Genomic DNA, 24780 nt, shown 5'->3' with positions numbered 1-24780 from the left:
GTAGAGCACTTACCGTGCTGGCCTGGTGCTCTCAGCTTGATCCCCGGAACCCATGTAAAGGTAGGAGAGGACTGACTGCAGAGTGTGCCACGCCATGCGCACGCGCGCACATACACACATCCGGTCATAATGCTAGTAATCAAATAAAATAAAATGTCACGTATTTAGAAATGCCATACAGTACTAAGGACCCTTAGGAAGATAAGCACAATTCATTTCTACTAGAAACACCTTTCTGGTCCTTTTGTCACGCTGGGGATCACGGACACACGGTGCCTCTCTTTGGGTGACGTCATTTGAGCTAGCTTTGGTAAACTGACCTTGCTGTTCTCGCTTGAAACCATCTACACATGAGAGCTTAACTCAATAAAGCACAGAGCATCACCCAGGCAGATTTTCTGAGTGGACCTAGTTTCTCTCTAGTGACCTATCACCTTACGAATGGTGAATAATACGGTTTTTAGGTATAGGGACCCAGGGACCAAACCTAGGGCCTGAAGCATCTTGGACAAGCAAGCTACCGCTGGTAATACATTTTAATGCTTCGGTTTAAATAGGTGATATATGTATATGGTACTGAAGTTCAAAGGTCAGAAAATAGTCCTTCATCTGCCCTGGCCTCCTCCTGCCGCTGCTGGTTCAACAGTCACTTCAGAAGAGAACTTCCACTTCCAGAAAGATTGGGTGCATATGCTTTTCCCCTGCCCGTGCCCCCTGCTAAGCACAATGATGATTTCTGGATCTTCTACAAAGCAAATAGACCGTTCCAGTGGACAGAAAGCAGATGAGGTGAGAACCTCAGGCCCAAGGAATGACAGCCTGAGGTTCTGTTTGTTTGATGTATCCCAGACTCTGAGCTGAGGAAGCTGGTGGCCTGGAAACACCAGTGAGCCAGACACAGACCATCCTAACTGAAGTCACTTTCTCCAGCTGTAGGACCAACCAGCCCTAGCAAGGCAAAAAACATTAGCCCATGATTGCTCTTCTCACATCTGTGGCCTCAGCCTGTGTTTGCTAGCCAGGGTCAGCAGACAGGAGAGTCTAGACTTCATCCCAACAGGCAGGGTGTGTCGGGCTGGCGGGGATCCTAGTGAGTCAGAGGAAGCCAAGTAGAGACCAGGACTGTCATTTTCAGGTAACCCTGTTTGCTCTGGAGGAAGGAAGCAGAGTTGTGGGAAGCTGCTGGGAGACTATCCATCCCCATCAGTAATGAGATCATATGTCTCTACATGTGTGCAAAGCAGCAATGAAACCACCACCCTCTCCCTCTCCCAGCCAGGGAAGCATCAGTGGAGGCCTGGGGCTGGGCTGAGCTTTCTGTGACTTTATGAAGTCATGGAAGTATTTATGACGCTAGTATTGACCTAATCTTTAAGCCAGACAAAGACAGTACCAAAAAGTGGGGAAGGGGAGCTACAGATCAATATCAATGTGTGTGTGTGGGGGGGGGGTGAAAGAGAAAGAGAGAGAGAGAGAGAGAGAGAGAGAGAGAGAGAGAGAGAGAGAGAGAGAGAGAGAGAGAGAGAGAGAGAGAGACTTTCCTCTGTGTAGCCCTGGCTTTTCTGGAACTTGCTCTGTAGACCAAGCTGGCCTCAAATTCAGAGATTTGCCTGTCTCTGCCTACCAAGTGCTGGGATTAAAGGTGTGCACATCACCACTGCCTGGCCAGACCAATATCCTTTATGAATAGTCTTAAATTATTAGCAGGTAGAATTCAGCAATATCATTTTAAATTATGAAACATAAAAAGATGTATTTGTTCCAGGGATATTAAGGACAGTTCTTACTTTGCTTGTTTGCTTTATAGGCATGCATGCGTGTGCGTGTGTGTGTGTGTGTGCATATGTGTGTAAACGTGGGTATAGGTGGGTGTGAATGCGTGGGTGCAACAGAGGCCAGAGGATGTCATTAGGTTCTGTCCGTATTGTACTATAGAAGTTATTCTGAAATTTACATGGAAAGGCAAAAGAAATAGAATAATAGTTTATTTTCAGAAGGAGGAATAAGGTGAGGGTACATAGGTCAGCGACACAGATAAGAGCAGCCAGAAAGAGGCCACTCAATATGCTTGACTGGTTTTTGGCAACAGTGATTCAGAAGATAGCATTTCAAACAGTGCTGCTGAGATCTCCTAAGCAAAGCCAAATCCTTTGACTTAAGTGTTGTCTCATGCAAGAATAAACTCAGAATCATGAGTTTAAATGGAAAACTTTTAGGAAAAAAATAGGTTAAATTTAGGTAAAGAGTCACATGAGCCCCGTAAGAGGAAAAGTGGGTTGATTAGACTTCATTAAAATGAAACGCATTTCCTTGCAGTAGCTCCTATTAAGAAGAGAGCAGGAGGGGGCAGGTATGATAGTGCACACTTTTAATCCCCACGTGGGAGGCAGAAGCAGGCAGATCTCTGTGAGTTTAAGGCTAACCGTATTTACATAGCAAGTTCCAGGTTACATAATGAGACTTAAGGCTACGTAAGAGACTGTCTCAAAACAAACACTAAAAGGAGGATGTTATAGATCCTCCTTTAGGAGAATCAGGAGAAGAGACTTTTATGCTGTATGGGCAGCAAAGTCATCTAGAGCATCTAACGGATGCTGAAGGTTCAGCAGTGAAAGAAGAAAGTCCACCTAGAATGCAGCTAAGCACAGGATGAACATGCTATGCTCTGGTCTCAGTGCTTGTGTGCCCCCAAATGTGCATGCTGACATCCCGCTCCCCATTCTGCTGGTGTGATGTGATCCTGTAGAATATAGGAGGACGTCCCGTACTGCTGGTGTGATGTGGAACATAGGAGGACTTAGAAAGGGGTGTGTTAGCTTGGCTTACACAGTAGAGGCTGGCCATATTGGAGAGGCTGAGACCCAGTAACGATGCCTCGGAGGTCTCAAACTGGTACTGGGGGCCTGGGAGATGCCTTCATCGCCACTGGTTCTCAGTCTGCGTTGGAAGGCAGAAGAAGCTGGAGTCAGACTGTAGCAGTAGAGTGCACCCCTCAGGAGGATGCAAGCACAGGCCAGCAGTACTGTGAGCCTAGCTCTCCCACCCGGACCAAATGCTCTTCGGAAGCCCTCACAGACAGAGCGTGTATCTCGTAGGTTGTTTCCAGATTCTGTCAAGTTGACAGTTATAAGCGACCACGTCAGCTGGTGTGAGGAGGTCGGGTCTTAGGAAGTGTTGGGTCATAGAAGCAAAGCCATGATCAGTGGCAGAGGTCTAAGACACTCCCCATTTGCTCCTGCCAAACAAAGTCACAAAAATCTAGGAAGTGTGTTCTCATGTCTGCCTATACCTTGAGCTGGAGCTTCCCAGCTTTCAAAACTGTTAAGTCTTCACCCTTTATAAACCACAGCCTTGTGTGTAAGCCACCCATACTGTGGTACTTGTTTTAGCTGTCTGACCTGAGACAGGTACCAGATAAACATAGAAGAGATGGCCAACATCATTAGCTATTAGAGAAATACAAATTAAAGCCACAGTGAGAAAATTGTGTATAGTTTCGGACATGGGTAAAATAAAGGAACAGTACCTGTAATCCTAGCACTTGGAATGCTGAGACAGGAGGATGCTGTATAGTTGGAGTCAGTCTGGTCTACAGGTCCCATACTAGCCTGCCCTACATGACTCCCTGTCTCAAAAACCAATGATAACAAATAAATAAAAAAATTAAAATAGTGATGTCATCAAATTCTGGGAAATATGTGGAGAAACTGGGCTCCCATACATCTCTGCTGGAAATGCAGTGTGCTTTCACTACTCTGGAGCTGTTAGCAGCTCCCCAGTCCCTAAAAAACCAAGCACACACACCTATCATAGGACCCAATGGTTAACCAAGCGCACACCTACCGTAGGACCCAAGCTCCTGGGAGTTTATCCAAGAGAAATATGTTTATACAGAATCTTTGTAGCAGCTTTATTCATAATAAATCCAACCTGGAAGCAGCCCAGATGACCTTCAGAAAGTAACTAGTTATACAATTGCCCCAGTCTGTGGGGAACTTAGACACAAAGGGGGAAGTTTGTTTCCAACGATCTGGATGAGCTCCAGAGAGCAGCACTGAGGGTAGCAAGCCAGACCCAGAAGGCTGTATGCTATATAATCCATTTTATAAGGTTCTCTTTGTTGTTATTGTTTTGTGTTTATAAGAGAAAATTGTACTGTGTGGTCCAGGCTGGCCAGGAACTCCCAGAAGTCTTCCTGTACCCTGAGTGTTGGGATTACAGACTAAGACCCCATACCTGGCTTAACGTTGTTGTTGTAGTGATAGAGAACAGGTTGAAGAGGTAGGGTGGGCTAGGTGTGGATCTGGAAAGGCTAGAGAGAAAGATGCAAGATGTAATGGAAATGTTCTGCATGGTTGCTGTATTTTCGTCAGTATCCTGGCTGTGATATTGCAGTTGTGCAATGCTATCAGTAATGGACATTGGGCAAGAGGTACCCAACATATCTCTGCTTGCTTTTCTTTTCTTTTCTCTTCTCCCTCCCCATCCCTTCCCCCTCTTCTCCTCTCCCTATCCTTCTCTTCCTAGTACGGGGGATTAAATCCAGGGTCTCGCATGTGTGATGGAAAAGCCCTCTACCACTGAACTGTATCCACAGGCCTGTTTATACTTAGTATGATAAGGCAGGGTCTCCCCAAGTTGCCCAGGATGACCTTGAATTTGTGACCCTCCTGTTTCATCTTCCCAGTTAGCTGTGATTACAAGCCTGCCTCCACCAAGCCCAGCTCTATGCATCGTTTCTAAACAGTGTGTATGTCTGTAGTTAGCTCTAAATAAAAAGTTTAAAAACAGTGATCAGGAAAGCAGCACTGAGCTCATGGAGAGTTAAACACTGAAATTAAAGTGTGTGTGTGTGTGTGTGTGTGTGTGTGTGTGTGTTACTGGAAGTATCTCTCCTGCCTGCCGGTTCCTGAATAACCACTCAGAGGCTTAATATTAATTACAAACTATTTGACCTATTTATTAGCTCGGGCATATTATTAACCAGCTCTTACAACTTAAATTAACCAATTTGTACTATTCTGTATTTTACCACAAGGCTCGTGGCTTGTTATCTCACATCTTGCTTCTCTAGCGGCTGCTGGCCTCTGCCCAACTCTGCCTTCTTTCTCCCTGTCTCTCTGCTTGAATTTCCCGCCTGGCTATATTCTGCCCTGCCGTAGACCAAAGCAGCTTCTTTATTAACCAAAGGTAATAAGACATATTCACAGCATACAGAGGGGCATCCCACATTGTGTGTGCGTGCGCATGTGTGTGTGTGTGTGTGTGTGTGTGTGTGTGTGTGTGTGTGTGTGTGTGTACGTGGAGGTCAGAGGACAGCTTGCAGCAATCAGTCTTCAATTCTAGCCTCATGTGGGCTCTGGTGATGAGCTCAGACTGTCAGGATTGGTGGCAATAACCTTTACCCGCTAAGCCTTCAGAAGGCTTTGAAAGAGTTGTTTTCTGAAATCATATGTACGCTTTGATTATTCCGGGACCCTCCACCATCCGTGTTTCCGTGGAAAGCAGAAAATGAGGATCACTGGAGTAGGCCATGGGTCAGTCAAGTTTTGGCATGTCCTCCTAAGAAAAGTAGCCATCGGGCTGGCTTTCTTCTCAGGAAGGCATCTCCTGTCTAGTAGCCAAGCTGGCTGGTGCGCTGCCCACCTGCCTGTCTCCCGGTGGAGAAGGTTCTCTAAGCAGTAGCAGCGCTGTCCCCAGAGCCTGGGATGGGGAGAAAATCAGTGCTACCTTAGCCTAGCTGGTGGTTGAGGGTGTTGTAAGGGGCTTCCCAGGGGTGGGGTCTGGAGTGGAACCGGAACCTGGCGTTCACGGCTGCTGTTTTCTTGCAGACACACGGTCCTGTTTTACCCAGACTCCTTCACGGCAACCACCCGTCGGACTTATGCCAGTGAGGCAAATGAGGTGAGTGGAAGCCAGCTCCCCGGGAGTCCTTGGGTCGAGGAGGGCCGTCTGGGGACGCTAGGCCTCAAGTTACCCTCTGCGTGGGCCTGAGCAGTGCCCAGGACATTCTTCTGAGCCACGTTTTCGCTTACTCCTCCTTTGAGGCCCTCCGACACTAGGAATACCCTCTTCCCATGCATGTGGGAGCGGTAATGACACACACTCCACCCCTCCCGGCCGGGGAGCTTGCCAGAGACCCGCCGGGAAGCAGAGAGCTGGGGTTCAGAGTGAGTCTCTGGGGTCTCTCAGCCCTATCTGTGGTCCCGTCCTGTCACTAACTGCACTGGGCATTTGAAAGTGACTCTGTTTCCTCTATGGTGGCATGGAATAATCACAGTGACTCCATGGCAGCAATTCTCAACCTGTGGGTCATGACCTCTTGTGGCGGATTGGGGTCATACCACCCTTTCACAGGGGTCACCTAAGACCATTGGAAAACATAGATATTTACATTATAATTCATAACTAGCAAAATTACAGTTATGAAGTGGAAACAAAATTAATTTTATGGTTGGGGTCACCACACCATGAGGAACTGTATTAAAGGGTCGCAGCTTTAGGAAGGTTGAGAACCGTTGGTCTGTGGGGTTATAGTTGGGGATGGGGATGTGACATGAATGGAACACATAGCCAGTGCCTTGCTCCCAGAGAGCACTGGGTAAGCCTGGCTTTGATGCTGAGGATGAGGACAGTGAGCACCGTGGTGACTGCCAGGAGATCCTGCCAGGAGGAGTAGTTTTCCCAGGCAGTACTGTTTCTGGCAGGGACCGGGTTGCAGCTTGGTCTCCTGATTCTGAGTTCCACTCCCAGCATACCTCGGTGCTTGTAGTTCTCCAGACAGCGAGAGCCAGCTAGGAGGATGAGGCTTGGCCACCCAGCATGCATTAATATTACTGTGAAGAGGGCTGGGGAGAGCTGGTTACTCTGTCGTGGGGTCCTGGCTTCCTAAAACGGGTCTAACCCTCTAATACAGGCGAGCGGCAAAGCTGTCCTCATCACAGGCTGTGACTCCGGATTTGGGTTCTCTTTGGCCAAACATCTACACTCAAAAGGTTTCCTTGTATTTGCTGGATGCTTAATGAAGGTAAGACTGGGCCACTTTCTTTACCATTGTCCATCCAAGCAGTTATTCCGTGTGTGTGCTTGCGCACACGTGCACGCATATGCGTGCATGTTCACACGCATGTGCTTTTCTAACGTGTTGCTAAAATAGCCTACATCTTTTCCACTTCAGTCTTGTTTGTTCTACATAGCTTTTTGCATGCCTATATGAGTATATACATGCATCCATCCATCCACCAATCCTTATGTCTGTCCATCCATTGCTCTGCCATCTATTCATTTGATAGGCCCAACTAGATGATGGTGATGAGCCCCATGAGCTAGCTGTTGTAGAACAAGACTGGTCCAAGATCCAGTATGTTAGTTAGGACTGCTATTTCTGTGATAAATACTATGACTAAAAGCAAGTTGGGGAGTAAAGTGTTTCTTGTGCCCACACTTCCACATCACACGTCTTTGTAGAAGGCAACGAGGGCAGGAACTCAAATAGGGCAAGCTCCTGAAGGCAGGAGCTGATGCAGAGGCTGTGGAATTGTGTTCCTTACTTGCTTGCTCCTCATGACTTGGTCAGTCTGCTTTTTTTGTTTTTGTTTTTATTTTTTGAGACAGGGTTTCTCTGTGGCTTTGGAGCCTGTCCTGGAACTAGCTTTTGTAGACCAGGCTGGCCTCGAACGCACAGCAATCCGCTTGCCTCTGCCTCCCAAGTGCTGGGATTAAAAATGTGTGCCACCATCGCCCAGTTCAGCCTGCTTTTTTTATAGCACCCAGGACCCTAGCCTAGGAGTGGTATCACCCACAGTGGCCTGGGCCTTCCCACACCTATCACTAATAAAGAAAATGGTCTATGGGCTTGCCTGCAGCTTGATCTTTTGGAGACTTTTTCTCAGTTGGCATTCTCTCCTCTCAGATAACTCTTGCTTGGGCCAAATTGACATAAAACTAGCCAGCACACACAGGGAGCTCTCCGTCCAGTGCTGAGGATACCATGCACAAACACAGTTGAAGAACGAGAATGAAAGCATTCTCAAGCCCTTTCCAGAATGTTCCAGGGTGGGGGTAGGGGTGCAGAGAAGGAAGAGATTGACAGACAGAAGGGACAGCCTAAGAACAGTCTTGGAAGTGTAGAGATAGCTGTTTTGGGACATCAGGCAGCATTTAGGGGCCACGAAGAAAAGTATTAAAACATGAGGCTGCAAAGGTAGCTAGGGGACTGTCCCCCAGTTTGGAGACTTGTGTCACTTCCACAGTTCGCTTTGAGAACAGTTCCTTGGCACAGTATTTTGCCTCTTGGTTCTTTTCAGTTATTCACCCCCCCCCCCCCCCCCCCCCCCCAACACACACACCTCAAGCCCCGGACAACACTGATCTCCATCCCCTTAGACCTGCTTTCTCTGGATGAATCACACATTGGACTAGACGTCACTGGGTCTTTTTACTGTGTGTCTTTCACCTAGCACAGTGTTTATTTGTGTTTAGACAGAGTCTCACTGTGCAGCTCTGACTGGTCAGGAGCTCACAGAGATCCATTTGTCTCTGCCTTCCGAGTGCTGGGATGAAAGGCCTCCCTGCGCAGCTAGGGCGTTGCCTTCACAGACTGGGAAGTGGGGAGGCAGCAGCATCAGGCAGCCTAGAACCACAGCTTGGGGGACTTGGGACTTGATAAGAATGGAGCACCAACATACCTGGCCTTAGTGTGTTTTTGAGAGCCATCTATATTGTAGCATTTGTTCTAATTCTTTTTTCTCTGCAGAATATTACTTAATTATATGGATGTGCTACAGTACTTTGCTCATTTGTACCCTAGATAAACTATATAACATCTTTAGAGATTTATTTTTTTGTATATGGATTTTTTTTTAAAAAGATGTATTTATTTTATGAACGAGTGTTCTATCTGCATTTGCGCCTTTATACCAAAAGAGGGCATCAGCTCCCACTGTAGCCGGTTGTGAGCCACCATGTGGTTGCTGGGAACTGAGCTCAGCACCTCTGGGAGAATAGCCAGTGCTCTTAACTGCTGAGCCATCTCTTCAGCCCATGTATGGATGTTTTGCCTGCATATATGAATATCACATGTGTGCCTGGTGCCCCCAGAGTCCAGAAGAGGGTGTCAGATCCCCTGGACCTGAAGTTCTAGATGATGGTTGTGAGCCACTATATAGGTGCTGGGAACCAAACCCAAGTCCTCTGCAAGAGCAGCAAGTACTCTTAACTGCTGAGCCATCTTTCCAGCCCCAAACTGCATTTTAAAACTTACACAAAAATCAAAATAAACATTCATTCAGAATATTTATAAAACTTGCCTTGGTGTTTGGCTATTTTGAATAACCTTACCGCAGTCTTGTATCAGGGTAAGCCTCAGGCTTTGTAGGGGTTAGAGGCAGTCCCTACCTGGGCTGGGTCCTAAGTCCAGAACCTGCCCAGGGTAGGAAGGACAGCGGTGACCGCAGCCCTATCTCCCCCAGGACAAAGGTGATGCTGGGGTCAAGGAGCTGGACAGCTTAAAGAGTGACCGCCTGAGAACCATCCAGCTCAATGTTTGCAACAGCGAAGAGATAGAGAAAGCGGTGGAGACCATCCGCTCCGGCCTGAAGGACCCTGAGAAGGGTAAGGGTGCCTCCAGACTCAGGGTTGGTATGTGGCCCTCTTCTAGGGATCCTGCCCAACACCGCCCTCCGTTTGCTGGCCTCCCTGAGAAAGATTCCTCTCTTTATTGTTTAAACTCTTCCTTCTGCTCAGCATAAGGAATTTAATATTAAACATACCTGTGCTAGCAGTGGAACAGGGCTAGAGGCAAGCTTGAAATCTGTGGAGTGACAGATGGACTTCCTAGTTCAGGTCAGTTCATCCAATGCTCTTTGAATGCCCACTCTGGGCTGAGTGACGGGGACACAAAGATACCCAAACGCTCTCTGTCCGTGAGGATCTTAGGGTTCAGGGGGTGGACTGAGTTCACCATCAGGGAGCAGGGCACGGACAGAGGCAGAACAGCAAGGAAAGGGGCCGGGCCCAGTGTCAGGGGTAGGTAGGAGTGGGTGGTGTGGTCGAGAGCCAGGGAGGAGATGCCAGAGGGAGGGCAGAGCATGAACGGTGCTGGGAAGCAGCCCATGGTGTGCCGGATGTGACAGAGGGTCCCGTCGCAAGGTTGAGACTGGAGGCAACAGCAGATGAGGTAGGGGACTGGCTGCTTGGCCGAAGGTGCCGGAGAGTGAAGGGGTTGTCTTGAGGTAATGGCCTGGCTCGACTTCCAAAGCTCCCTCTGAAGCCTGCATTAGATTGGGGGATAGATGGGTTAAAGGGGAGTATGGGTGGCACAGGCGGCACATGAACATGGTGGTACTGGCGCCCTCCGGTGGTACTGGCGCCCTCCGGTGGTACTGGCGCTCACCGGTGGTACTGGCGCCCTCCGGTGGTACTGGCACTCGCTAATGGCACTGAGAGAACAGAGCTTGCAGAGTTGATTTGAATATGGGGATAGAAAAGAGGCAAAACGTGTCTGTCCTACATAGTTGGTGTCCTCAACGGCAGGAGCAAGATGAGGGACGGGTAAGAAGGCGTAGAAGTGCCCATGGGACACCCTGGGGGAGTGTCCAGAGGGGATACAAGGAGTTAGGACCCAGGAAGGAGAGAGGTGGATGTCAGAGAAGTTGGATGGAGTGCCTCAAAGCTCAAAGTAGAAAGTGTGGAGAGCCAGGGGGCTAAGGATCGAATGCTGCAGAGCTGCCTGAGCACACGGTGTCCTGAGTTCAGCCTGGGTGGAGGACCTTAGTGTGAGGGGGTCTGCTCTCCAGCTCAGAGGGGGAAAGTGGACCCCGAAAGCATGGAGCTAGGCCACACAGTAAGCCCTGTGGAAGAATCAGCCTGTGCTGTTATTATAGAGCCCCTTGACAGGCCAGGGAAAAGGGGGACTGCCTCAGTTAGCTCCCTGCTGCACAGCTTCAGGGTGGTCCAGTGAAGGGGGCCGGGGGACCTGCACCTGTGCTGTGTAGGTTACCGAAACCGCCAGGCTGAAAAACGCAGCCATCTCTGAGAAGAGCTTGTCCCAGACGGCTAGCCATGGGAGAGACTGTCCGTTAGGGAGGCTGTCACTGACCCCAGTGACACCGCAGCTTGGTGCTGCCACCCTACCCTCTGAGAGGCCATTCTGGGGCCCTGTGTTCTCCAGGAGCGCCCAGTGTGTTGCGGACCCACTGAACATCTGTTTAATGATTAACAGCGATAGTTGGTGTCCCTGGCCCATTAAGAAAAGGCAGGCTGGGCCCCAGTGGGATGATTGCCAGCCACATAGCCTGTCACCCTTTGTCCCCACAGCCTCCCTGGGCAGCGAGGGTGTTGCTTTTACAGACTAGGCAGTGGGAAGGCCACAGCACCAGGCAGTCTGGAATCACAGCTCATGGGGCTTAACAGGAATGGGGCACAGCTGGGATCCACAGCCTCTGCTCCGCCCATCGCTGTGACCCACTGTAACCATCATGCAGTTTAGGGGAAATGATTTGGAACTTTTGGGTTTAAAACCAGAAAATAAAACTGTCAGATATCATTTGCATGCCGGATCCCCCGCCCCCCAGTCTTTCCCATCCTCCCCATCGACCTCTTCCCTGTCAGTTATCCACTTCACCTCCCACTGCTTGCCCCCTTGAGCCCTGTGGTCCTTTTCCTGGTAAATCAGCAACAGCTCCCACATGCAGTGCTGGCTTTGACCTCCAGGTGGCGCCCTCCCAGAACATCTCATCAGTCACGTTTAACGCAAGGACAGTTGTACTCCCATCTTGGGCACATTTTGAGGTTGGTTTCACTCTGGCTCCATGGGACAGTCACTGCTGGAGTCTGAGAAGTCACCTGAGGTGCTGAGGTGAAGGACACTCTGCTTAGAGTGTTCAGCCACCTTCTACTAGTCCCATCTGCTTTGTAGAACTCGGAGGGACTGGACATCTGGTGCCTGTGTATAGCCCTCCCAACTCCAGGAAAGCGAACACACACGTGTTGACATGCTGTGGGTGTGAACTGACCCCGGAGTCATTACTTACCATTGAGTAAGCATTTACTGAGTCCTTGCTGTTTGCCTGTGACTATGCTTGGTGCCTGGAGGGCTCTGATCTGGCAAGAGGAGCTTGGAACTAGACACCAACCTAGTGGCTTCAGGACAAACCTTCGAAGAACAGTTAAACAATCCAGGGGCTTTATGCCGTGGGCAGGGAACCCTTTACATCAAACCCGTCTCTTGGTATCAGAGGGGGAGGACTGGATTTCCCCGGGGTCTCTCTCTCTCCAGAGAAATGTGACTTGGATGTCAACCAGGTCCTGCATGGGTCTCAACTTGCTCATCTGTGAAGTGGTAAAGTACTTCTAGCCGATCCCATTAGTCTAGACTTTACCCCTGTGGTGACAAGGGGCAGGCTTCCCAGAGGAGCAACCGAGCTGTTCGTACTGAGGGAGGCAGAATGTGTGGGGGTAAGAAGCCTGCCAGGGCCTTGTGTGCTACCCACAGATTGAGAGCTACAGGACCCGAGGAGGAAGACTAACCTGGCTGCAGGTCGTGTAGAGATGGAAAATACAGACTGAGGCGGGGAGACCTGGGTCTTCACCGACAGCACAGCAGAGAGGTCAGCCAGGACCTAAGTTAGTGCAGAAAGAAACAGAATTGACTCTTTGCCCCAGCAAAGGAAACCAGCAGCTATGTGGGGCTGAGCTTGAAGGCTCCTCCTCCATCTACGTCCAAATTGCATCTTCCTTGCCTGGTCCCTGGTGACACCGAGCTTCAGTTACCTCATTCAGCTATGGGCTGATTTAGCATCTACTGTGTGGCTTAGCTATGAGGGTCAGGTGACATCATCAAGTGCCACTCCAGGGCCTGGTGGCTGTCATTCTAACCACCAGGCATCTTCCCAGACCTGGCTGACACATCGGATGGGAGAAGCGAAGGAGCTAGAGGAGTGAGTGTGTTCACACTAACAGGACAGACTCAGCGTGTTAGCTGTGCTCAGGGTGAGTTAGGACCATGCAGCACAGATAGAAGGGACTAGGTAAGGCCAAGTCCTGGAGCTGTCTTTTTAGGGGTCCATGGGAGTTGTCTGGACATGGAGGAAATGGTGAGACCTTTCTGGGGGAGCAGCTGCCTTCTGGACTGGCAGGGGCGCTGTTGGAGCTTTGGCTAAGGACTCTGGAGAGCTCTGAGGCTAACTGCTATCTGCTCTATCACGCGATAGACTTTCACACGTCAGGTTTAATTCATCTTTTATTGGACAGTAGTGCCAGATAGAATTGTTTTATTTTCAGGTTGAGCATGCACGTGTGCATTTTTGGTCGTGTGATACCATCCCGTCTGAATCAAACACAGCCGCTGGAAGGTTCTGTAAACATCTAGTAGACAAGGAGACTGTGCCAGCATTCAGGAGAGTCAGGCTGAGTGTGAGGCGCTGGGCGTGCCTGCGACGGGTGGAGGCTGGTAGAGGAAAAGCACCGGGATGCCCGGTGTGTCACTAAACCCAGGGGAAAGCTGGTGTCCAGGGCCTGAGATGGTGTCTGAGAATACAGACAGAGGCGGGGTTTAGTTGGTGGCCTCTCCGGCTGTAGGAGAACCCGGTGAATAGGAGACGAGGTTGGAGTCCAGAGCGGTGTGAGCCAATTGAGAGGATAGGATGTTCTCAGAAGTCTGGCTGCAGAAGGAAGGAGATCAGGTGGCATGGTTAAGAAGGCTCTTGGGGGATGTGGACATGTAGTGTTTGTAGACATCTGCCACCAACACGCACGTCTTGAATTCCTAATGGAGACAGATTTGAAGGGCGGGTACTGGGGCAAAGGAGAAGTACCTAAAAGGAAGAAAAGCCTGCCAGCTGTGGGCGGGAAGGCATGGGTAGGGGCCATGGGTTAGCCCTAGTCTCTGGACTCCAGGAGAAGACTCGGGGAAGTCAAAAGACAGACCTGGGAGCTGTGGATTTCTGGGATGCCTCGGACCACATGGGTTGTGCCTCAAGGTCACAACTTCAGCCTGAGAGCTTAGGGCAGGAAGCCCCAGCAGGCAGCTGGTGCAGGAGGGAGCTCTTTGGACACTTAGTTAACCAGCAATTTCCTCTCCTTAATAAATGCCCTTAATTCCCCGTAATTGAAGGAGAAGGCACCAGAGGTCAGCTGACCAAGCTTTAATTTGGGCTAGACGGAAGGAAAGCAACGTGAGACCAATTACTCTGTCATTTACACATTCATTCCCATGATGCACTGGGAGAGTGAGTCCGGACCTTATTCTGACAGGCTGTGAGCAGGCGCCATGCCTGCTGAAGCCCCTGCAAGGAGCACAGAGCTTTTAGTGGCAGGAGATTAAGCCATAAGGAGACCAAATGCTGAGGATCTCCACACCAAAGAGGCAGGACCCCACTCTGCCCTGGGGCTCTGGCCCATCCACTTCTTACACCCAAAAAACTGAACTTGAAATGAGTCCTGGAAAACAGGCTGTGCTCCCTTGGCTCAGGTTCAACTCTGCCTCCGACTTAATGATGAGACTTAAATCTGTCTTTTCCCTTGACAGCTTTGGTTTCCCTTGCCTTGCTGCAAAAATAGTTAACAGACAAAATAAACTCCAGGAACTTTGCAGAACCAACATCGTCTGAGTCTACAAAAGCCAGCTGTCCCTTAGCTGCTCTCGTATAGAACAGTCAACTGGAGCACGATGAGAGAACGGGCCTGTATCTCATAGCCTGTATCACCGCACAGTCTCAGGAGAGGGCAAGGAGAGACACACTGGCCGAAAGGCTCCTGAGCCAAGGTCCCTTAATGTGTGACCACCAGCAAATGGCAGCCTGCTCGGAGGATGAGCTTGAGAGAGTAGAGAACTGTTAACAGTCCCTAGGTGGAGTGGGGCGGCGCCTGACCATGAACAAGGCTTGGCAGCCAAGCCCATAACTTAATAGGTGACCTTGAGTTGTGTGCCCTTCTGTGAGCTTGGACTGGAAAATTCCTGAGGTTTCCTTAACTGCTGGCAAGAGGGGCCCTCGAAGCAATAGCTGAGTTGGATGAATAGGTGCAGGGTGTAGACTTGAGGTCATATGGAAGAGAGAGAAATGCCTGTTGTCTTCACTGTTTGATTGCTGTGATAGACACCATGACCACAAGCACATTGGGAGAAGGTTTATTTGGCGAATAAACTTCCACATCATAGTTCATCGCTGAAGGAAGTCAGGGCGAAAACTCAAAGCAAGGGCCTGGAGGCAAGAATGGAAGCAGAGGTTGTGGAGGGGTTGCCGCTGCCTGGCTTGCCCTACAAGGGTTGTTCAAGGCAAGAACAGAAGCAGAGGCCATGGAAGAGTGCCGCTTCCTGGCTTGCCCTACATGGGTTGTTCAATCGCTTTCTTCCACACTACCTGGCAAGAAGGCATTGGAGCACCCACAGTGGGCTGGGCCCCTTCAAATCAAGAAAACACCCTACAGATTGCTTACAAGCCAGGGTGATAAGAACCATACAGAGCCAGAGTGGAGTGAGACACAGGCGGAGCCCCTACAAGGCTCAGTCAGGAAGGGCTGAGAATTGATTCAGTCATCAGTGACATGAAGCCTGGACATTCTACCAGAGGGACAGTCTATTCAGTCAGGGTGTTGGGGCTCTCTCTCTCTCTCTCTCTCCCTCCCTCCCTCCCTCCCTCCCTCCCTCCCTCCCTTTCACTCCCTTTCACTCTAGAGATGGCCGACTCTAGAAATGTTTCCTGAAAGCCTTGGGCGAGAGGCTGGGAGTCATGGAAGGAAGAGATCAGTGTAGAGAGTGGCAGACTAGTGTTTGAATTTGAGTCTGTATGGTAACTGGTTGTGTCCTCTTGCGTGCAGGAATGTGGGGCCTTGTTAACAATGCAGGCATCTCAACATTTGGGGAGGTGGAGTTCACCAGCATGGAGACGTATAAGGAGGTGGCAGAAGTGAACCTTTGGGGCACAGTACGCACGACAAAATCCTTCCTCCCCCTCCTCCGGAGAGCCAAAGGTGAGTTGGGAAGAGAGAGTCTTCCTGCCCACCCCTCCCTGTACCTGTCCAGCCTTTTCGTTCCTGTTCAGAATGGAAACCCCAGATCTGCCAGAGCTACCGTCCGTAACAGCGAGGCTGAATTCAGGCATCTCAGAGCCAGGCTCAGCTTGGGAATGGCCAGGCAAGGGGAGAGGGGGTCTGTGGCTTTCAGAAGTGGAGCAGATGAGCTGGGATGGTGGGGACATCTGTAAACCCAGCACTCGGGTGACCGAGGCAGGAAGACCTTGAGGTTAAAGTCAGCCTGGGATACATAATGAGACCCTGACTCAAAACACACAAGAAAGGTAGCTCAGTGGTCTGTGCACTCCGGGCTCATGGATCGTAGAGGCTTGCCCTCTAAGAACCAACTCTAGAGAAGTCAGCACATGTGCACCAGCTGTGTCTACATGCTGTTCCATCGCTGTGTAATGCTAAACAAATATTAGCATGTTCCGTAGCTTAAAAATGAGACGTTGTGTTATTCAGTTCAAACAAGACTAGAAACTTGAAGAAGATACACAATCCCCAAATCATATAAAATAGCCAAATGTGAGCAAAACCATCTATAAAGTCATGAGATCTGACTTTTCCCCTGGAACAGCAAGCCCTTGTGACAAAAGGTACCAGATCCCCAGATCTGTCCCAGGGTCTTGGCAACATAGGCATGAACGGGGTTCAGTCTGTAGTCTTTATGAGGAAGCTCAACCTTTCAGCGACTTCCCACTGGAGCGGTGGGGGGTCAGGTGTTCCTGGGGGCACTCTTTAGGCAAGCTGACCCAGGTTAGCCTGGACTGAGAGAGATCTACGCCAATCATACAGGGAGTTGTAATGGGCCCCTGCATTCCCAGGCTGGGCCTGTGCCTGAGTCCTACAGAGCCACCTAAAGTCCAACCTTGAAATCAGCTTTGGAAACCCAGACCCTGCTCCTTCCCCAGCCCAGTTCTTTCTGGATCTGGTGTTGGGAACAGTTCACCAACACAGGTCCTCCTCTCTTCTGGGGTGTTCTAGGTTCCTTTGTGCCAACCTCGTTCTGGGCACTCTGTCTTCTCCGCTCTATCTCCATCCCTATCTGTGCCAGCGGTCGGTACCCACCTGGACTTGCCATGTTACTTCTCTGTGCACCTGACTGGGTAGAAAGAGCTTTAGCTCCCTGTTCTCCCCTACCAGCATCAGACCCTGCTTAGAGTGGATGCACAGGTCCACACAGACATAGCCATTCCATGTCCCACGGACGCCCAGTGTGTTTTCACCCCACGGTATTGCCACCAGGCAGGCTTTGGCTGCGATCAGTCCACAGACTTGTTTCTCATTTGTTCCCCCTTTCCTGGTCCTGCCTGGCACAGCAGGACCCTTGGGGAAGCTGGGGAATACTGATTAGCTGGGTGGCCCGAGAAGGCCCCCTGCCTCTGGATGGTTCTAAAGCTGTCCCCGCCGCCGGGCCACCACGTCACGGGGCAATGCCCCCCCTGAGCAGATGTTTGCTGTCTTCTTCTATAGGCCGTGTTGTTAATATCAGCAGCATGCTGGGCCGCATGGCCAACCCAGCCCGCTCGCCATACTGCATCACCAAGTTCGGGGTAGAGGCTTTCTCTGACTGCCTACGCTACGAGATGCACCCTTTGGGCGTGAAGGTCAGTGTGGTGGAGCCCGGCAATTTCATCGCTGCCACCAGTCTGTATAGCCCTGAGCGTATCCAGGCCATCGCCAAGAAGATGTGGGACGAGCTTCCCGAGGTCGTGCGCAAAGACTATGGCAAGAAGTACTTCGACGAGAAGATCGCCAAGATGGAGACCTACTGCAACAGCGGCTCCACAGACACCTCCTCCGTCATCGACGCCGTCACACACGCCCTGACTGCTGCCACCCCCTACACCCGCTACCACCCCATGGACTTCTACTGGTGGCTGCGAATGCAGATCATGACACACTTGCCGGGAGCCATCTCTGACAAGATCTACATACACTGAAGAGGCTCCTGTGTCCTCTGCCGCGGGATCTGGTGGGAGGGGGAAGGCTGAGGGGAGGGAGTTCATACAGTTACCTTTTGATGACTCGCTGCAGAACACCCACGGTCGTAGGAAGACTTATCTTAGCATTAACCTTACTTGTTCACGTGGTGAAGGGGGTAGGCCTTCACAGATGTGGGGGGGGGGGGCGGTCACAGGCGGGTGGCCCCAAGCCTCAAGGCCAACATGGTGCTTCTATCTAGCTCAAGTTGATTTTATACAAAGATTTGTGGGAAATATCTTTGTTTAAAAACAGATTATTAGACTAGAATCCAGAATCATTTCTAAGCCAAAGCATCTGTTCAAAATATTTGTCCCATTTAATCCTAAGCTAGTCTCACGAGTAAAAAGAACAGATTTTTTTTTTTCTTGTGTGCAGGAAGAATTTGCAGCTCCGTGGCACTTGGGTGCAATGAAATACCCCTTCCATTGCACCCGGGTGGTCCCGCTGGTGCTTGGGCATTGCTTTAAAACACATCACACTGTGTTCCAGGGACACCTTGGACCCATAGGTCCTTGAACCCTCTTACCAGCAGAGTGTCTTCTCTTGAGACAGTCATACCAGGTGCTACTGTGTGTTCTCTGCCCATCCATGACACTGTGTGACTGGTGGCCAGCAGCCACTGACTCTCAGCTGGCTGGGGATGGGAGATCTAGAGGTTGCCAGCTGAGGTTTCTCCACCATCTTTGAAGACTCAGGTTGGGTCTGGGCGGAGGCGCTCTTTGCCTAGGAGTATGGTTTGGTTTCGCCTTGGACAGGATTTGGTGCTATCCTTGGGGCTGTAGACAAATTAGCAGTTCCAAGGCTGGGCACTGAGACATCTCCCTAGCAGTGGGTCTGGGTACCTGCTTGTCTCATGTACACACACACACAGACACACACACACACACACACACACACACACACCTGCTCCACAGGACTTTAGGGTGGTCAGCTCTCCTTCCTACTGTAAACATTTTTTAGTTACTGCTAGGCAATCTGTGTTGCCCATCAGGAGAGTTTGAATTTGAAGGCTGCTTGTCCCTGAAGTTGATCAGGGTCTGGGTATTTGGATCCAAACCAAGTACTGCCTTCTTCCTGGTGGTGTCAAGCTGTGAGCAGGGGAGTACCAGCTCTTCACAATCATTTGTGCCTTTTGCGGCAAAGTCTCGACCTGCCACCAGAGGGAGCTATGCCTCCTCGGCTAGAGTCTGCTCAGGCAGTTTTTTTTTTCTTCCACACAAGCTTGAGGCCCTCCAAGAGCAGTTGACCACCTACGTGGACACTGCCTGGGAACAAAGAAAGAAGCAAAGCCGCTTTAGAGGCGGTGATCCTTACACTCCTAAGCAGCTGTCTGGCCTGAACCCGGAGCCCAGTGCCAGGAGAGAGCAAAGGAACTTAGGCAGCTAGACCAGGCTGCCGGGTGCAGCCTTGCGGAAGCAAAGAGGGTTCCACAGAGAGTGAATTCAGCTTGCCTTTTGGGCTTTGGACCACTCCGGATTCAAACAGGGGTACCCGGTTCCAGCCCCTGTCTTCAGGCAAGACAGATAGGGCCTGGGAGGGAAGGAAAGAGGGAGGCGGGGCCTCAGGGTCCAGGCTCACAGCAGCGAGCCGCTTTTGTACTGCAGTGCCTGTTTCCAGCTGGAGCCTTCAGGTGGCATTTTTGCATCTTGGAGAATTTGTTTTCGTGCTTAATAAAGATATTGGTTGTAACACTTGGAGAGTGGCCTGGAGTTGCACGTCTGCATCCATCCATCCATCACTGGGAACTAGAAGGGGATTAGAGGTGGCACATACTTGAGTCCCGAGTAGAAATAAGCTGTATGCCAGAGAATCTCACCGGCATCTTAAGCGGCAAAAGAGGACTGCCTGCTCAGGCTCTGTGATTTGTTTTACTTAGGATTACGCTGACTGTCTTGCTGGCCCTGTGGTTTCTTCTGTATTCTCGTAACTGAAAAGCCTGAGGTGACCAGGCATGGCCGCACACTCTTTTAATCCCAGTACTTGTTAGGCAGAAGAAGCGGGCTGATCTCTGTGAGCTCAAGATAAGCCTGGTCTACATAGGGAGTTCCAAGCCAGCCTGGACTACACAGTAAGACCCCTGTCTCAGAAAAGAAAATCTCAGTGTACCTTCCCTCCAGATAATCTCAGTGGTAATTCAAACCTCCCCCTCCCCCTTGTCTTGTTGCAACTACCTGCCCGCTTGGACACAGGACTGCCTTTGATCTTTACAAGACAGGTGAGGTGGGCAGATCACAGGGTATTCCCATTTTATAGGTCATATAACTGAGGCTGCAAAGAGGAGGGTGACTCACCCAGCATCAGGGGGTGGGGACAGAATGTCCAGCCTCCAGAGTTATGTGAACATGTATTTTATTGCTTAATCCTCAATCACTGGCATGTTTTTATAACTGCCAAACTGACCAGTACAGCCAGGAGCCTGGCATTCTTTGTCTTACGGACTCCTTCCCATGGCCTTTAAGGCAGGGAGATGCCCCTGCAGTGTGTGCTGGCTCCCATTCATCCAAACCTTTGGTTGTGCCTTTGAACCTCAGTTAGTTCCACAGGCAAGAGGAAGGAAAGCATTTTGGACAAACCTTTGAGTGGGGTGGGGAGGATAAGGATGGGACTCAGGTTGGGCTTAGCCTGCAGCTTCAGCTGGGACCTCTGGCCTGCTGCAGCTAGCAGGAACCCACCTTTGATGGCTGGAAATAGACAAGGTTTTTGCAAGACTTTTCTGTCTGCTAAGTCAACGCGGGCCTAGCTTCACACTCCACCACCACCGCAAGGCCAAGAGGCCACGTGAGCAGCTGACAAGACAACCTGGCCTTGCCTGTCACAAACTGCTAGGGCTGTGCCCCTGCCGCCTATGGCAGGGAGTCCTGAGCTCCCGTGGCGAGGTCTGTTCACTTTCTGTGTTTCAACCCTGCTCTGCAAATCTGTGGGCACTCTCCTAGGACAGGTGAGTGAGCACCTTCACCCAGCTCGGAGAACCAGGTTAACAACCAGATTCCTGTGTACAGCGCCAGACACACTTACCCAGCCAGTTACACCTCTCTCCTGATCCGTCCAGCAGCCCTGGCAGGCAGGCAGGGCGGGGTCAAGATCTCATTTTACAGATAAGGTAACAGGCTTTCCCAGGTCTCTCGTCATGTGAGGGACAGAGCTGACTGGCCAAGCCTGAGCTCACCTCCAGCCCAGAGTCAGCGATGCATGAAAAACAGGACAGATGGTACCAGGATCTAAAATAAGGAGGAGGAAAAAAAAATACCTCGATTATGTAACAGTAAGAGAAATCTCTAAGCTCAAGCACAGTACCATCACAGAGCACGGCCACACAAACCAGCTTCCCCCCTGCCCCCACCCCCACCCCATTGGCATTCTGAGCATGGCTCCCGGGGAGACGGTGCTTGAGGAATCCTTCAGCTACCTTGTGGCAGGCAGGGTGCTTGTGCAGAGCCGCTACTGTGCCCAGTGGGCATTTCAGAGGACAGGTTCTAGAAACGCTTGAGTCCACACCCCTAGACACCTGAGAGACATGGGAGCAGGGCTTGGGACAGACAGTATTGGTTTGGCTTGAAAAGAAGAGAGATGGAGGCATCAGGACTGCGGTGGAGATTACCCAGCCAACCCCAAGGCGTCAAAAGCCTTTCTGGTCTGCACAGTCCTTAGAGGATGGAGATTCGTGAGTGACAGCTTCAGAGGCGTAGTGTGAGCATCTGAGGATGGGGACCAGGGACTGTAATTTGGACAAGGGCTAACAGAGGCTGCCTTGGAGCTTGAACCTCGCTAGTGACAGAGGACTCAGTACCCGGAAGTCTTTCTTGGTCCTAAAAGCTTTAGCCAAAGGCGGAGTCAACCCTGCCTCTACTGTCTAACCTCAAGTCTTGGGCACATGGCTTTGGCTCTGACCCAGACCTCCACAGAACAATTGAAATCTCAATCCTCTTGATATTTGGTAGTAGCTGCGCTAAGTTCAAGAGCTCAGGTCCCTCTTTTGACAAGGCTTCCATACCCCTCGCTATGTGAGCGGGAGATTTCAGCCGTGATTACCCCATCCCTCACGGACAGACTGACAGACTACGCATTCTGGGCAGGAAGGCCGGCTGAGTTGCCTTCAGGCGGTCAAGAACTTTTCACCTCTGGCAAGGGGCTAACAGTCGCTAGCTCGCACGTGCCCTCACAACTGTTGTCTCTCATCTCCTTCCACGGTAAGCGGGTTGGTTATTAGTGATGGGGAACATTATGCCCATTTTGCAGATAAGAAACCAGAGCCTCAGGGAGGCTATGTGATTTATGGGAGATCATAGTGTGCCAAGGCAAACCCAGCATTCAAGTTTCTGTCTCCAGGACTCCCTCCTATTCCCCTAGTCTCCGTTGGGACCCAAGATCTGAGCTACACTTAAGTCAGAGATGGAACAGTGGGCAATGCGGTAGCATTAAAGCCAGCCTCTTCCCAGCCCGCAGTTTTCAGAAGGTGGAGCAGAGGGAAGGTCCGGCCTTCTTTGTCTGTTGTGCCACATTCATCTGCCATGTCGAAGGTATTGTCAAATGACCATGCCCTTGATGCGAGGGGGCACAGAGTAGGGACAGGAAAGATTCTAAGGCAGGGCTGGGGCCATTCTGCCTTCCCATTCTTGGACATGTATCAGAAGGAGGGAGAGATGGAGGGAGGAGGAGAAAGAGAGAATGGGAATGAGGATTCCGGAGATGCTGCTGCCCAGGGACTTTGTCTTGCCCCCAGTGAGACTTAATTACTCTCTCTCATGTCAGGCTGGTCTCGCTTATCCAATTAGAGGCGAACTTAATTACAGCTTCTGGAGTAGCCGCACTGGGCTCCTCAGAAGTAGAGCAGACTGGCCGTCTTCCTCGGTTTCAACTGTAGTCTTCACGTAAGGGATGCTTGGCTCGGCAGCCGCCTCTTTCCTCCTTTTGCTGTCTTCCGCAGAAAATTTTTGGTTCAGAATGTCTGGCCAAAGTTGTCCGACGTGGTGCAGGACCCACCAAAAGCAACAAAGACAGACCTACGGCCATATCGCCCTGAATATGCCCCCAGTCTCGCCTGATCTGGGAAGCTAAGCAGGGTGAGACCTTGTTAGTACTTGGGAGGAAAAATAAAGATGGAAGTCAGGCTCTGTGCTGCATCTTGGCCACCCCAGCAGAAAGACAATCAGGAAATCAAGGCCAGCTGGGCTCCAAAGCAAGACCCCAAGGGAAGAAAAGTGAAGCAAAGAGCAGCAGGATGCTAAATGAGAAAACACAAGATTTATGGAGCAGCAAGGGCATCTTCAAGGAAAGGGGACAAAGAGCAGGCCCTTTGCTGTGTCTTCTTCAATACTCGGAGTGAAGGGAGTAGAATTAAGAGCTACCTGTCCTCCGACTGCAGGAGATCTAGGGTGAGATGTTATTCCCAGCCACGCTGGCTGACGTGGTGGGGGATGGGGTGGACAGACCACACCACTTCCTAAACTGTTGGGTGCTCAGGACACCCTGGTGCTACAAGACAACCAAGTGTGTGGAAGTACCCGGGGAGGGGAAGGCAAGCAGGCTGCAGGTGTCCCCTGTGGGACGCTGGATTTCCAGAAGCCTGGTCTGACAGGCCAAGGGTTGGAACTTGGGGAGACAGCGTCTTTAAAGAGAAAGCACAGTAATTTGGGGAGACTGGAAGAACTGCAGCACCAGGAATGGTGAGGTGAGATATGCAAAGGCTGGTTTAAGGAGGATCTCCACGGCCATCTAGGCCCTAGCTCCAAGAACAATTGTGTAGGAATCTCTTGGGAAACTGGTTCAGACAGCAAAGGGGAAATCAGAGTCATGGCCAGCTAGGGAATGTGGCTCAGTGATGGAGCACACGCCTAGTATACAGGAAACCCTGGGAAACCCCAGCACCACAAAATACACAAAAACACCTACAGTCAGGAGCTAGAGTGGGCCCAGGACTTTAATTCTTCAAGGTAATTCCAAAGCGCAGCTGGAAAACAGAAGGCTGGAGGAAGAGAGATGCTGCAATGTGTCGCTGCAGTGACATCTAAGCAGGGCAGCCAGGCGGTGGTGGCGCACGCCTTTGATCCTAGCACTCAGGAGGCAGAGGCAGGCGGCTTTGTGAGTTCGAGGCCAACCTGATCTACAGAGTGAGTTCCCGGTCACTCAGGGCTACACAGAGAAACCCTGTCTTGAAAACAAAAACAAAAACCAAAAAAAGATCCCAGCAGTGTGTTTGGGTGGGATGGAGGTGACATTCAACCCCAGCCCTTGCTCCACCCTTTGTGCCCCGGAAACCCCTCTCATGCTCTAGGGCACCCCACTGAAACTCTCAGTGCCTAGACACTGGAACTTTCTGAGACTCCCTCAGAGTTCCTGGGTTTGACAGGGAAGGGGCAGCATGGAGGCTCTTGTCTCAGTCACGGTTCTATTGCTGTTGGAAACACCATGACCAAGGCCACTCTTAGAAAGAAATTAATTGAAGGCTTTCCTACAGCTTTAGAGGCTTCCTTCATTGTCATTATGGTGGGAAGCCGGGACAGCGCTGGGAAAGTAGCTGAGACCTTTATGTCCTGATCTGATGGCATCAGGCAGAGAGGGAGACACTAGGCCAGGTGTGGGCTTTTGAAATGTCAGAGCCCACCTCCAGTGACACACCTCCTCCAACAAGGCCACACCTCCTAATCCTTCCCAAACAGTTCCACCAACCAGGGCCCAGGCATTCAAATCTTTGAGCCTATGGGAGCCATTCTCACTCAGAACTTCACATCTCTGAACAGAGAAGGACAGAGGCATCTTGTCCTGGGTTTGATATGAAGGACT

The 24780-nt window shown here is 50.7% G+C and overlaps 1 protein-coding gene across 1 annotated transcript in view; it reads left to right on the top strand.

Annotated features, from left to right (window-relative positions):
- Window positions 1-19697, top strand: part of Bdh1 (3-hydroxybutyrate dehydrogenase 1) — a 37993-nt gene extending 18296 nt beyond the window's left edge. Inside the window, exons 3-7 of the mRNA XM_038345130.1 lie at window positions 5832-5904; window positions 6917-7027; window positions 9471-9612; window positions 15817-15969; window positions 17488-19697. Of these exons, the coding sequence (XP_038201058.1) occupies window positions 5832-5904; window positions 6917-7027; window positions 9471-9612; window positions 15817-15969; window positions 17488-17957 (949 nt within the window). The 3' untranslated portion in view covers window positions 17958-19697. The remainder of the gene's footprint in view (window positions 1-5831; window positions 5905-6916; window positions 7028-9470; window positions 9613-15816; window positions 15970-17487) is intronic.
- The last annotated feature ends 5083 nt before the right edge of the window (window positions 19698-24780 follow it).

The sequence above is a fragment of the Arvicola amphibius genome, chromosome 10 (assembly GCF_903992535.2).
Source record: "Arvicola amphibius chromosome 10, mArvAmp1.2, whole genome shotgun sequence".
NCBI classification, from domain to species: Eukaryota; Metazoa; Chordata; class Mammalia; order Rodentia; family Cricetidae; genus Arvicola; species Arvicola amphibius.
Note: the sequence above shows the minus strand (reverse complement) of the source record. Positions and strands in the feature narration are given on the sequence as shown.